We start from the raw sequence: 14,858 nt of genomic DNA, 5'->3' as shown, positions 1-14,858 counted from the left end.
TAATTGCTTATACTTGCAACAAAGTGTTACAAGTTGAGCTCTTTGTGTTAAATGATTTTTGGTATGAAAATACTACACTAAACTTTCGATTAAATCTCCGAGGGGAAGAGGGCCAGCTTTCAGGGCGGGTCTCTCAGTCCGTCGGCACCTCGATCTATACCAGTTCCGGCGTCCAACAATAACCCAACTAAAAATAAAATTTAATTACACTGTGCAACCGCACCGGACCTTTTTTCTGAAAGTATATCTATTGAATAGCAAAATCCTATTTGGGTTTAACAAAATTATTTTGAGGTTATTATTTAATGTACACAATCTAATAGAACAGACTTAATAGAGTAATGAGCTAGGAGCGGAGACAAACGACTGAAAGTCATAAAAGAGCACTTAGAGGCATTAATGTGTAATTTATTAACGTGGCACCAATCACAGAACGCATCGAGATCTGATTGCAAGTACTGTTGGAAAGAAGGATCATTATAGAAATAACAAATCTTGACGTCATCCGCAAACATGAGCACGCGTGAATGAGCCAAGCCCAACGGGAAATCATTTATAAACAAGGTAAATAACAGTGGGCCCAGATGACTGCCTTGGGGGACACCTAAGGTAACTCGAACAGTTTTATATATTGGGGAACGAAAAGACATCTTTTGGGTTCTGCCAATAAGATACGACTTTAACCAAGCCAATAGTTTCGGGGAAAAACCCATGATGTTAAATTTCGTGAGAAGCATAGAATCATCAACCGTATCGGAAGGCTTACTAAAGTCAGTATAAATAACATCAGTTTGACACTTTTTACGGAAGCCAAGGTGTTCAAGGGTAGTCAATTCTAAAAGGTTGGTAAGCGACGAACGACCTTTCATGAAGCCATGCTGACAAGGAGAAAAAGTGGATCTGGATAGATGTTGAAGGGAAGACGTAATAATTTTCTCAAACAGCTGAGGTATTGCCGAAAGTCTCACTCGATATAAAGAATAACCGAGATAAAGGCTTAGATAGGGAAATCGAACACGTTTTAAGGATGCAACTAAGAAAATTATCAGGCCCGGGTAGGAAGGAAGAAATCATAGATCATAAGCTAGAGATAATACAGTCTTCAGTAATACTACTGTCACAAAAATCAGTATTTAGAACAAGTGCACTCAGTTTAAATTTCCAAGTTGTTATATTTATTTAAGCTACTTATAACCCAAATAATATAAAGTATGAAAATTTTCAGGATCGGACTGGATCAGGATTGGAGTATCTCAATGAAACTTACTAATAAAATAGTTTTTTATATAAAACATCAGATCCCTAAATTTTAATGAGATTGGAAAAATTTAACACAAGTTACAGCCAATATAAATCGACAGCGCTGCAGCCATTCTACTACGTCATTGCTTGAAATTCACAGAGCAGCTGAGCACACGCATACATACACGGAGGCAACGCTTCATGAACTGTATTTGTATGCATGCCAATCGCGACAAGCATTTAAAAATGGAGAAAAATAAGAAGAACAATAAATGGAAATTACATTTGGAAAGTTTTGTCTGTGTATTGATGAATTGAGTTCAAAAAAATATCAAAGAAGCTAACATCTGCTATGCCGAAGTTTATATACCCTTGCAGTCCTTGACAATAAGAATATTACATGTTGAAAATTTGTTTACTGCAACTCAATTCAACTCCATAATTTTTTCTTCTTCTTCCCTCATTCCCTAAGCAAAGCAACGCACGCCTACACATACAGTTTATGTAGCGTTGCGTGTGTGTGTATGCATGTACTCTGCAAGCAGCGCTGCCGACAGCGATCGACCCGATTTATATTGACTGTAACTTGTGTTCTATTTATCCGATCAAATTTTGGAACCTGATGTTATATATCCAATACTATCATAGTAGTAAATTTCATGAGGATACTCCAATTTTTACTAAATGTTTCTTCTAGAACTATTTGATATAGTAGTCCGATCCTGACGATTTTCATACTTTATCTTACCCGGGTAATAAAAAGTCCCCAAAAAAAATGTCATCCCGATAGCTCTTAAGATGGCTGAGTAAAACGCATACGCACCGACGGACGGACAGACGGTCAGACGGACATGGCTATATAGACTCAGCTTCTCATGCTGATAAAAATATATATACTTTATCGGAAACGTCTCCCTCTGAGCGTTACAAACATCTGACCAATTTTGTATAAAAAGAGCTCGGAACAGGTAAAAATATTATGGTCAAGGACTACAAGGGTTCTTTGATATTTATAAATTAAAAATATTTTCTAAAGAATTCTAAACCAGAGGGCCGTGGTTAACGGCCGAAGTTTGTATACTCATGCAAGTTTTTTTTTCCTATAGCCGTCGAATAGAGGATTTTATATAAAAAGTCTGATGTTCGCGAAAGAGGAGACCTCAAGCTTAGCCGGAAGCAATCCAATATTTACTGTACTTAGTGAATCACATAAATAATAATACAATAATACAAACATGTTGTATACAATAATATGTATTACAAATATATTGTAGTACTGAGTTACAATATTTATATACAAACATACAAATTCAAGTACCATGCATTTATTGGCCACAAGACCACCATAAATGCACGGGACTGGACTGAGTCGATATATCTAAAACGCGCGACGGCTCTGTCACCAAATGAACATGATACGTCTTCTATCAACTCCAGCAACTCTTTGCCCGCTTATACATAAACATTTATACAAAAACAGACCATTCCATGCCGGCGTTACTGCTATACAAATAAATTGTTATAGAATTAAGAACATTGACAAAATTGAAGAGACAAACCAAAGAAGTGCTTTGTTAAAAACGTACCTACATTAAATTCTAAAGGAAAAATTAAATAATTCTAAAACGAAAGCAAAGTTTGTGGAATTATATCAATGTGGAATTGTTACAGCCGAAACCCTGCCCGAGACTCTGCCGATATCCTTCCGTTCGTATTGTACGCCTTTGTTTTTATACTAACGCTGTACTGGACACAGATACTAAATATAACCCTTCCATACACATGCCCATACGAATGTGGTTATTGTGTAAGAGTCTTCCTCACACATATGTATGATACAAACGAATTCGAAATTACGCCTTGGAAAGTTTATGTGACGTAACCATCTCACACACATATCCTCAGACGAACATCGAGAGGACACATAGAGAAAGTGCGGACGCGTTTACTTGCTGTCGCTTGTGTATTTTCTAACTTAAACGTTTTTTCCTACCTGAAATTACTCACGTTTGCTCATTGATCTGCTGTTCCGACGCTACTTGCTAGGAGTCTTTGTCACTGTTTTCGACCGATCGTTCCTATGGGAGCTATATGATATAGTCATCCGATCTTGATCAAATTTGGCACAGTTTCACGATAATAGCACAGAAAATAACGAAGTTATTGAGAAAAGTCACTGTTCGTGACTTTGGGGTTTGTATGGGAGCTATATGATATAGTGGTCCGATCCGGCTGAATCCGAGATATACAACCCCTGCAGTATATACAAGCCTACGTGCAAAATTTCAACTCTGTAGCTCCTACGGTCTAGGAGGAGTTTGCGTTGATCCAGACGGATATGGCTATTTGAACTCGTCTCGTCGTGCTGATCAAGAATTATCAAAGGGTTCAAAAATGCTTAACAAACAGATGTCATATACACTGACTTCAGTAACGCCTTTGATTCTGTTAATCATACCCTATCACTTTTTAAACTGAACGACATTGGGTTTTCACCTCTTTTCCTTTCTTGGGTTAGTAAATATTTAACAAATAGAAAACAGAAGGTACTGATGGATTTTAAGCCTTTTTTTCCAATTCGATTCCTGGGACTTCTGGTGTACCTCAAGGTAGTCATCTTGGCCCTCTGTCATTATTCATTCGCCTGTGCTTATGTATACTGACGATGTCAAGCTTTGTCTTACTTATAAAGAAACAGATTCACTTATTTGGCAAGTTGATCTTAAAAACTTTTAATCCTGGTGCCAGTTTAATTTATTAAATCTTAACACTATCAAATACAAAGCAATGACTTTTTATCGTAACTCTCCTCAACTGGTTACTTATTTTCTAACCAATAGTCCTTTGGAACGTCTAAATAAAATAAATACTTATGGACCATTAGTTAAATGTTAACACCCATATTTTTAACATGGTGGCAAAAACCATGAGTGTTCTTGTTTTCATTACAAGATGGTCAAAAGAATTTGATTTTTTTACTTCGCTTGTCCGTTCTATTTTAGAGTATGGATAAAAGCCATTTGCACGCTGGTGCCTCTTTGAGTGGAAAATGTTCTCGCGTTATAATGAAAGGCGGTAGCTTGTGTTTAGCCGATGGTCAGGCTGAGAATGAATTCTTTGTTAATAAGTTTACACATTGCAATCTTAGCTAATGCAATAAGCGCCTGTGTATACTTATGGATGCATTGAATATGCCTTGATGGTGCCCAGCACCATACAGCTTTATCCAAATTTGTTTTCACTCGTTGCAGAGGACGGACGTGAGTTTTTGCGCTTATCAAATTATACTTTTTCTCACGATTAAAAACTTTTCTATAACCTATAAACTCATTATCGGTTTTATTTAAGTTTTATCATCCGATTTTTATTCGTATTTCGCGATTGCTTTTACTAGTTTTTGTGTATTTTGCAAAACAAAATCTTGAACAATTTCAATATAAATTAAACTTACAACAAAACTTGCATTAGCGGTGTTGTTGTTTTGTTTATCTCCTTTGCTTTTGTGTCTTACATTTTACCGTTGTAGCTAACTCTCGCGCTCTTGCATACAAATATTTGTTGCATGTGTTCAATTTGACGCGCTCTCTCGTTCTTTCCTATTGCTATTTGATTGCGTTTTCGTCTTTTGCCTACCCGCGACTCAGTGATACGTGCTTTTGTGTTTTATCATTAGTGTATTTTTTTGCATTCTTTTTTACTCTATAGTTCTGAAGGCGTAATCTGCACATTAACCCTTGTGTCAGAACTGGTCAGTATATTCTTTTGTTTCATTTAAAATGTTATTTATTCCTTCTTTAAATTGAATTAAATTCTTATAAAATGGTTGTCTGGTCTAAAAATAATTGTATAGCTGCCACTAATGTTGTCGACTCCCATGATTATATTCTTTGTTGGCTATGTGACAATGCGGTTCACGTAAGGTGTGCAGGTTACACAGGTAACTTAAGGAGTCTATTGCTAATGGTGGTGGCTTAAAATATGGATGTGATGCTTGAGGTCAAGAATGAGATGCGGCCATTTATGAGGACTAGAGAGAGTTTTGACACTTTAAAAGCTGGATTTAACAAACTCCAAGCGGAGTTTTCTGCGGTGACGACTGAGTTCAGAAGCGTAACCTTCATAAATGAGTCTCCAAAACGAAAGAAGACTAGTCCTTGGGGTGTGCCGCTATCTGCAGATCCGCCAGCGTCTCTAATAAGAGTTAGATGCACGCCTAAAGATGGGCTTCCCTGGAAATGTACAGCTGAGACTACTCACTCTCTCAAATAGGCGATCACACAAGTCGGCCGTGGTTTGTGCCCCGAAGCAGCGGCTTTGAAACTCATTGAGGTAGGCAGGGTTCGAATTGGATGGGATAGTTGCCGAATCAAAGAACTAGAAGCCCAGCCTGCGCGCTGTTTCCGTTGCCTATGCGCTGGTCATATCGACGCAAATTGCTTAATCGACACACCACCTCGTTTGACGTTCTTGCAGTTGAACGTGAACCACTGCATGGCGGCTCAGGAGCTGCTTCAGAAGATTGTTGTTAGCTCTACTAGTGAGCCTCGTGGAGTAGGAGACAATGGTCGATCGAGCAAGGTAGCGTGCGGGAAGCAGCAAACTGGTGCTGCGGCAGTAACGAGCTAGTTACGCAGGACACCCTATTTGAGGACGGTTTTGTCAGAGCGCGGATCGGAAGAAACAGAAGATTGTTGTTAGCTCTACTAGTGAGCCTCGTAGAGTAGGAGACAATGGTCGATCGAGCAAGGTAGCGTGCGGGAAGCAGCAAACTGGTGCTGCGGCAGTAACGAGCTAGTTACGCAGGACACCCTATTTGAGGACGGTTTTGTCAGAGCGCGGATCGGAAGAAACTGGGTGTACAGTTGCTACCTTCGACCCAGCCTGAAGTTATCTGAAAAGGTTTCACCACGACGTCTCCGACGAGTGCACATGGTGTGGCGCTGGCATTATAGAAGATGCGAGCCATGTTCTCCAACACTGCCCAAGATTCGATGAAGAAAAACACCAATTGGAGAACGTCATGGGACACATAGAGAAAGTGCGGACGCGTTTACTTGCTGTCGCTTGTGTATTTTCTAACTTAAACGTTTTTTCCTACCTGAAATTACTCACGTTTGCTCATTGATCTGCTGTTCCGACGCTACTTGCTAGGAGTCTTTGTCACTGTTTTCGACCGATCGTTCCTATGGGAGCTATATGATATAGTCATCCGATCTTGATCAAATTTGGCACAGTTTCACGATAATAGCACAGAAAATAACGAAGTTATTGAGAAAAGTCACTGTTCGTGACTTTGGGGTTTGTATGGGAGCTATATGATATAGTGGTCCGATCCGGCTGAATCCGAGATATACAACCCCTGCAGTATATACAAGCCTACGTGCAAAATTTCAGCTCTGTAGCTCCTACGGTCTAGGAGGAGTTTGCGTTGATCCAGACGGACATGGCTATTTGAACTCGTCTCGTCGTGCTGATCAAGAATTATCAAAGGGTTCAAAAATGCTTAACAAACAGATGTCATATACACTGACTTCAGTAACGCCTTTGATTCTGTTAATCATACCCTATCACTTTTTAAACTGAACGACATTGGGTTTTCACCTCTTTTCCTTTCTTGGGTTAGTAAATATTTAACAAATAGAAAACAGAAGGTACTGATGGATTTTAAGCCTTTTTTTCCAATTCGATTCCTGGGACTTCTGGTGTACCTCAAGGTAGTCATCTTGGCCCTCTGCATTTCACATTATTCATTAACGATCTTCCATCAGTCATTATTCATTCGCCTGTGCTTATGTATACTGACGATGTCAAGCTTTGTCTTACTTATAAAGAAACAGATTCACTTATTTGGCAAGTTGATCTTAAAAACTTTTAATCCTGGTGCCAGTTTAATTTATTAAATCTTAACACTATCAAATACAAAGCAATGACTTTTTATCGTAACTCTCCTCAACTGGTTACTTATTTTCTAACCAATAGTCCTTTGGAACGTCTAAATAAAATAAATACTTATGGACCATTAGTTAAATGTTAACACCCATATTTTTACCATGGTGGCAAAAACCATGAGTGTTCTTGTTTTCATTACAAGATGGTCAAAAGAATTTGATTTTTTTACTTCGCTTGTCCGTTCTATTTTAGAGTATGGATAAAAGCCATTTGCACGCTGGTGCCTCTTTGAGTGGAAAATGTTCTCGCGTTATAATGAAAGGCGGTAGCTTGTGTTTAGCCGATGGTCAGGCTGAGAATGAATTCTTTGTTAATAAGTTTACACATTGCAATCTTAGCTAATGCAATAAGCGCCTGTGTATACTTATGGATGCATTGAATATGCCTTGATGGTGCCCAGCACCATACAGCTTTATCCAAATTTGTTTTCACTCGTTGCAGAGGACGGACGTGAGTTTTTGCGCTTATCAAATTATACTTTTTCTCACGATTAAAAACTTTTCTATAACCTATAAACTCATTATCGGTTTTATTTAAGTTTTATCATCCGATTTTTATTCGTATTTCGCGATTGCTTTTACTAGTTTTTGTGTATTTTGCAAAACAAAATCTTGAACAATTTCAATATAAATTAAACTTACAACAAAACTTGCATTAGCGGTGTTGTTGTTTTGTTTATCTCCTTTGCTTTTGTGTCTTACATTTTACCGTTGTAGCTAACTCTCGCGCTCTTGCATACAAATATTTGTTGCATGTGTTCAATTTGACGCGCTCTCTCGTTCTTTCCTATTGCTATTTGATTGCGTTTTCGTCTTTTGCCTACCCGCGACTCAGTGATACGTGCTTTTGTGTTTTATCATTAGTGTATTTTTTTGCATTCTTTTTTACTCTATAGTTCTGAAGGCGTAATCTGCACATTAACCCTTGTGTCAGAACTGGTCAGTATATTCTTTTGTTTCCTTTAAAATGTTATTTATTCCTTCTTTAAATTGAATTAAATTCTTATAAAATGGTTGTCTGGTCTAAAAATAATTGTATAGCTGCCACTAATGTTGTCGACTCCCATGATTATATTCTTTGTTGGCTATGTGACAATGCGGTTCACGTAAGGTGTGCAGGTTACACAGGTAACTTAAGGAGTCTATTGCTAATGGTGGTGGCTTAAAATATGGATGTGATGCTTGAGGTCGAGAATGAGATGCGGCCATTTATGAGGACTAGAGAGAGTTTTGACACTTTAAGGGCTGGATTTAACAAACTCCAAGCGGAGTTTTCTGCGGTGACGACTGAGTTCAGAAGCGTAACCTTCATAAATGAGTCTCCAAAACGTAAGAAGACTAGTCCTTGGGGTGTGCCGCTATCTGCAGATCCGCCAGCGTCTCTTATCGTCCCCGACCGGTCTTATGCATATTTTACTTCCAATTTGCTGCAATTGATCTCGTTTAAGAGCCCGTTGGTAAATGCGATTAGTGAGGTATCACCTGGTAATAATCTCTCAAAAACAATGCCAATTGTAGTGTCCGATTTGTCTGGGCAATTACCCATTCCAATGGAAAATATCGATAGTTCAAATAGTATCGAGGGCCCCGTGGACAAGTTGACTGCTGCAGTGGGTGACTTGCCCAACGTTGCAGGTTGATGCTTCGGGACCGCGGCCTCTCGTTGGCATAACACCAAAGAAACATATATTTGTTTCTAAGTTAGACCCTGTTGTCACATCTGAGGATGTAATAGCCTATATTCGGAAGAAAGTTAATGTCTCGAATATTGCCGTGGAAAAGCTTTACCTTTCTTAATCTCGGGACATTTCGGCCTTGAAAATTAGCGTTTCTGCCAATATCTTCCACATTATATGTCAGGAAGATTTTTGGCCGAAACATATAATAGTTAAGGAATATATCTACTGTAAAAAAGAAAAATCGGCAACCGATTCGGCTGCCAAAAACAACAACTAACACTATTCCTGCCACATCATCATCTGCTGGTGTGTCAAAAAACTAGCTTCGTCCCTTAACCTGGATTACCAGAACGTTAGAGGACTGAAATCTAAACTTCCTAATCTCTATGTATATAGTCTTTCTTTTCAACATAACATTCTAGCTTTTACAGAGACGTGGCTAAAATCTGATATTACTGATGCATCGGTTTTTTCCAAAACTTTTATATATTTAAAAGTCATCGGATTTCTCGCATAGGCGGTGGCGTTCTGATAGCTGTTAATGCTGCTTAATCATCTGAAATGATTCAATTTTTTAGTACCCAGGAGATTGAGTTTGTATGTGTTTAAGTAAATTTTAAATCTTTAGATGCTTTTATTACTTATTCCTATATTCCACCATCGTCCGACATAATGGTCTATTTAAACCATTTAGAGGCAATTCAGTTTGTGTCCTCTTTAGTTTCTAGTCAAGACATGCTTATAGTTTTAGGTGATTTTAGTTTACCTGCTTTAGCATGGTCACTAACAGATGAATCTACCATGTTGCTGACTTCTATGTCACATGACTTTATTGATGGTCTTCTAGGCCTATCTTTATCTCAAGTCAATTCTGTCTTAAATTATAATGGAAAATCGTTAGATCTTAGTTTTGTATTGGATTCTTGTTGTTGTTATGTTTCTGGGATCGAACCACTTGTTCTTTCCGAAGACAAATTTCATCCTACATACATTAAATTTAAAAATTTATTTGCCCTTGCTATCACAATTAGTTGGTTCAAATAAGTTACCTCTAACTAGGGGCTTTCGTTAGACTGAGTTTTCCAGCCTTAATGAAAACATTATTACTACTATAGGTCTTGTCTGTACAATTGTAGAGATATGAACTCAGCTAATTGCTTCTTTTATGATACTCTGAATTAACTCTTTGATACTTGTGTGCCTCTTGGTAGGAGGCAGGAGCGGCTTAAGAAACCACCCTGGTTCTTTCAAAAGCCAAGCTCGCAAATAACTGTCGACCGTTTCTTGTTGTCTGCAAATAAGTGTCTTTTGCTGACTCATTGCGAAAAGAGTCAGCGAAAAATCGATTTATCTCTTCTGAAATGAGCTCGCTTTTTTTGTAGCCTGATTTATTCTGGTTGTTGCAAGACTGTTTTTCGTCGCTTATGGGAAGAGACATGAAAAAAGAGTGCACCAATTCTATTTATTTAATTTGGGAGAGAATAAGTCAATTTGTAGTGTTTGTGGTATTAAATTGTCCGGCAATCATTTAGCAAACTTAACTTATGGACATTTTCAATAGGTCGAGCCGGATGGATCATGTTTGGTTCTTCGATAAGAAAGAACTCTGTTGGTTTCCCCACCAGTGGTAAGAGACTCAGAGGTTCAATCAGCTCCTTAAGAGTCTGAGATCTAATGCAAGTGTAAATGCTAAGACCAGCTAAAGGTAGCAAAATAAATAACTCATGTTTTCCCCCACCAGTGGTACGAGACAGAGTATAAAATGAAAGCAAAATAGTATTGCTTAATAAATAAAAAAAATGCATGCGTCCGAATTTAAAGGCAGTTTGGCTAGTGGAGCAACTGTAGTAATTCTTCAGTCGGAGTGTTTTGGTGTTTGGCGTTTTTGAAACCGTAATATCAAAAGTATAACAAAAATATCGAGTATGTATGATCAAATCAAGATCAGATCAACAAAGATCAGCAGCAGAGCAATGAAACAGTTGCAAGTAGGCAACAAAGAACAGCAGAAGAGCAATGAAACAGTTGCAAAGAGGCAGCACGTTAGCAGCAGAGCAACAACATAGTTGCAGAGACGAAAAGGATGGTGCCAGGTGGCCGCAGGAGCAGATCGAAGAGGCGAGCGGAGTCCCAATGAGTTTAAGGAGAGGCGACCGAAGGCAAAGCAATGGTTTGCTAACATGCCTAACATTGCCTAAATCAAAAACTTACTATTATAAAAATAAATTCCAAAACGTCACATTTGGCGGCCCTTTGCAGAATGTTTGAGAATAAACTTCGTGTTCATCTGAAGCGGCTTCACCAAATCAGATGCACTAAAGAAAATATAATACAACTGTAATTTTGTCAAAACAACTAATCTAGCATATGACTAGAATTACAATCAGCCCCACACATTGTAGAAAAACACTTGTAATTCTAAACTAACCCAAAAGATCACAGCGGCAGAATGTCATGTGGCCGAAGCCGTGCCCAAAATAATAATAATTTTCAACCCCCTAAAACGTGGGATTTGAGTCTCATTAAAATAAGATATTTTAAGAACAATTGTTACCTCCTAGAGCCTGAGATTCCCTATATAAACTCTATACTTTTGTTAATAAAATCAGTTCATATTTTGAATTCAACGAATGAAGATTGGGTTATTCTTCTTCTCCGGAATCCCTATTCATGTTGTAAACAGCAAAATACAGCGTCTCTTCTACCGACAACCATCAAGATATTTTTGACAATTCCGAGTTTTATGTGAAGTAGAGGGAAAATTTTTTTTTCTGGAGATACGAGTTCTCGGAAGTGTTTTTTTATGCGATTTCGATACGCTGTGACTCTTGTACCTGTTGCCAACAAGTTATGGGATTTTGAAAAAGATGCTAACATTTCTGATTTTCTTTGCGTTACCTTGCAACCATTTCATCCAAATTGTTTTGTGTTATAAGAACTGGGTGACTTGATACTGATGGTTCGGGGTTATACTTGGAATAATCATCAAATAAATTCGCATCGGGGTAAAGACTAACATTGTCTGCGTCTGGATATTTTGGTACTGGAATATTTTCGGAATGCTCCAGGTGCAGTTGCACACGCGGCACAAGCATAACAATTTTTTGGGTCATATTCTCCTGAATTGCACAACATCATTTAATCATGACAAACTTTTTCCTTATTGAAAGTATGTCTAAATTTTTTGTTTTAAATTAATCTTGATATTATTCTCACAAAAAATAGTTTTAATTTATACTTTCAAAACTATTTTAAAATATCAAAGAAGCTAACATCGGCTATGCCGAATTTTATGTACCCTTGCAGTCCTTGACAATAATAATTTTACATGTTCAAAATTTGTTTTCTGCAACTTAATTCATCAATGTAAAAACAAAACAATTTCACTCTTCTTACTACGCATACACATACAGTTCAGGTAGCGTTGCGTCTGGGTGTGTATGCATGTGCTCTGTTGATGACGAAACACGTACTAGACAGCAAGCAGCGCTGCCGGCAGAGCTGGGAGCAGAGCCGATTATTATATTACCTGTAACTTGTGTTATAATTATCCAATACTATCACATATGTAAATATCATAGCATACTCGATTTTTATGAAAATGTTTCTTCTAGTTCTTCTAGAGCTATATGATATAGTAGTCCGATCCTCATGGTTTTCATACTTTATATTTTTTTTTATAAAAAACCCCGAAAAAAAATTTCAGCCCGATAGCTCTTAAGACGGCTAAGTAAATCGCGTACGCACAGACGCACGGGCGGACAGACGGACATGGCTATATTAACACAGCTTCTCATGCTGATCAAGAATATATATACTTTATTGGGTCGGAAACGTCTCCTTCTATGCGTTACAAACATCTGATCAATTTTATAATACCCTTTGCAAGGTATTATAAAAATATCAATTCTCATGATGATTAATGTCAAGGTATAAAAATGTCAATTGTGATGAAAAAAGAAACGTTAATTTCATTTTTAAAGGAACAACATTCTTGAAAATATTATAAATGTACTGTGCGCGGCATACATCCATAAATACATATGCAGGACTGAATTGATAAGAAAACTTATCTTCCTGTTCCAAATGCTCGTCGAAGATATTAAATTTAATTAACAGGAACTTTGCACCTTGCAATCTTACGACATTAATGGTGGCACAATGAATGGATCTTCATACATTTGTACATTCATATACCATATACATACATACATATGTGCATGTACATATGTCTGTATGTACATATGTATGTATGTATGTACATATGTATGTATGTATGTACATATGCAAGTATGTATGTATGTATACATATGCAAGTATGTACATATGTATGTATGTACATACATATGTATGTATGTATGTATGTACATACATATGTATGTATGTATGTATGTACATACATATGTATGTATGTACATATAAAAAAAGGTTTGACATTACAAAAAATCCAGTCAAAATTACCTATGTTGAAGAGCGCCGCTTATCAACTTTTTGGTTACTAAATTGGTCAACTTTATCATGTTTACAACACAGTTTATGCTACGAAGTTCGTACAATACTTTTGTGCTGGGGATTTTGTTATAGAGCTGGCATAAATATCAAAGTCATGGACTCGATGAAACCGCTGCAAGGCGATATATCGATAAAAATTGTCGAAACATTAAAGTTCCTTTGAAACAAAACCAATGTCCGTAAAGTTTGTGACCATGTTGAATTTGACAAAACGACGGTCCTCTCTTATCGCACAGTTCATTGATTTTTATTTTTTTTTTTTTTTTTGTTAATTTTCAGCTACTTATAAACTTTTTTGAAACAAATGAATCCTTAAAATTTTAAGAATAAATGATTCGCTTGTTCTAGGCCCGACTCCCAATCAATCCATCTCCGGGGGACGGTTGCTGTGAACGTTGGATTTAAAATAGTGATTCCTTCTAGCACCATCTCATAACATCTGATTGTACAGCTGCTACAGGCAGACTTGATTTGCAGAGAGAAAAATAAATAAATCTTAATAATTTATAACATTTAAAATCATAGGCAGTACAAAAGGTGAGCAGTTGTCTGTATAGCTATTTCAAGAACCACCAAGTTCTATCATCAGCAGACTTCGCTAAAGAATCCAGATGGCCATACCATATTTTCAACGCTAAAAGTAGTTGGGAATTCAAACTACTTACATGTAGCAATAATATATTTCTCATATGAAAAAAAAAACCAAAGGGCCGGGGCTAACTTCGACCGCGTCAAAGTTTGTATACCCTTCCAACTTTTTGGTAACTCTTTTCTTACCTATTAGCCATCAATGTGGAAGAACGTTTTATCTAAAAAGGCTTATGTTTGCGAAAGAATGGCCTACAATCATAAGAAATAACGAAGATATTGATCATAGTCACTGTTTCCCACCGATCGTTCCTATGGGAGCTATATGATATAGTCACCCGATCTTTATAAAATTCGACACAGTCATTAACAGATATATTAAATTACGAAATGTTTACTTTGAAAGCAATCGCATTAAAAGGAACGAAGTTATTTACAAGTCACTGTTTTCGACCGATCATTTGTTCGTTCATTCGCGATTAAATTTCGTAGGGGCAGGAACTGTTGAAATTTTTCAAATTCAGTTTATACAGTAATAAAGGTAAGTGTTATTAAAATACTATGAAGTTTTCATTCCCTAATCAATTTTGTTCTTTTCAGAATCCATCCAAAATTCGATTCCGGATGAGCCGGCGTGCTAAGACATTGTTTGGCACAAGCCAAAGACACGTAAATTAAGCAAAACTATCAAAAACGTAAGAAAATGTAAATATAAATATTTAAATTTAATTTAATATGTTAAAGAATAGAAATAAAGAAATTAAAATAAATATACTATTAAATAAAAACGAATGCATGTTACAAAACTAAATCAAATCAAGTTTTTATTTATTTTTTATGTCGATTGTAAATACGAGCTATTTTTTCGCTTGAGCAATTGGTCGACAAG

At 37.0% G+C, this 14,858-nt stretch overlaps 1 protein-coding gene and 1 long non-coding RNA gene across 2 annotated transcripts in view; one reads left to right on the top strand and one right to left on the bottom strand.

Annotated features, from left to right (window-relative positions):
- Positions 1-13,478, bottom strand: part of Acadvl (Acyl-CoA dehydrogenase very long chain) — a 99,114-nt gene extending 85,636 nt beyond the window's left edge. Inside the window, exon 1 of the mRNA XM_068287394.1 lies at positions 13,331-13,478. Within this exon, the coding sequence (XP_068143495.1) occupies positions 13,331-13,389 (59 nt within the window). The 5' untranslated portion in view covers positions 13,390-13,478. The remainder of the gene's footprint in view (positions 1-13,330) is intronic.
- Positions 1-14,858, top strand: part of LOC137574978 (uncharacterized) — a 106,329-nt gene that overhangs the window by 5,086 nt on the left and 86,385 nt on the right. The window lies entirely within an intron of this gene.

This window comes from Drosophila tropicalis, unplaced genomic scaffold (assembly GCF_018151085.1).
Source record: "Drosophila tropicalis isolate 14030-0801.00 unplaced genomic scaffold, ASM1815108v1 contig_527, whole genome shotgun sequence".
In the NCBI taxonomy this organism is placed as follows: Eukaryota; Metazoa; Arthropoda; class Insecta; order Diptera; family Drosophilidae; genus Drosophila; species Drosophila tropicalis.
The sequence above is the reverse complement of the archived record's forward strand: the minus strand, read 5'-3'. Positions and strand labels throughout refer to the sequence as shown.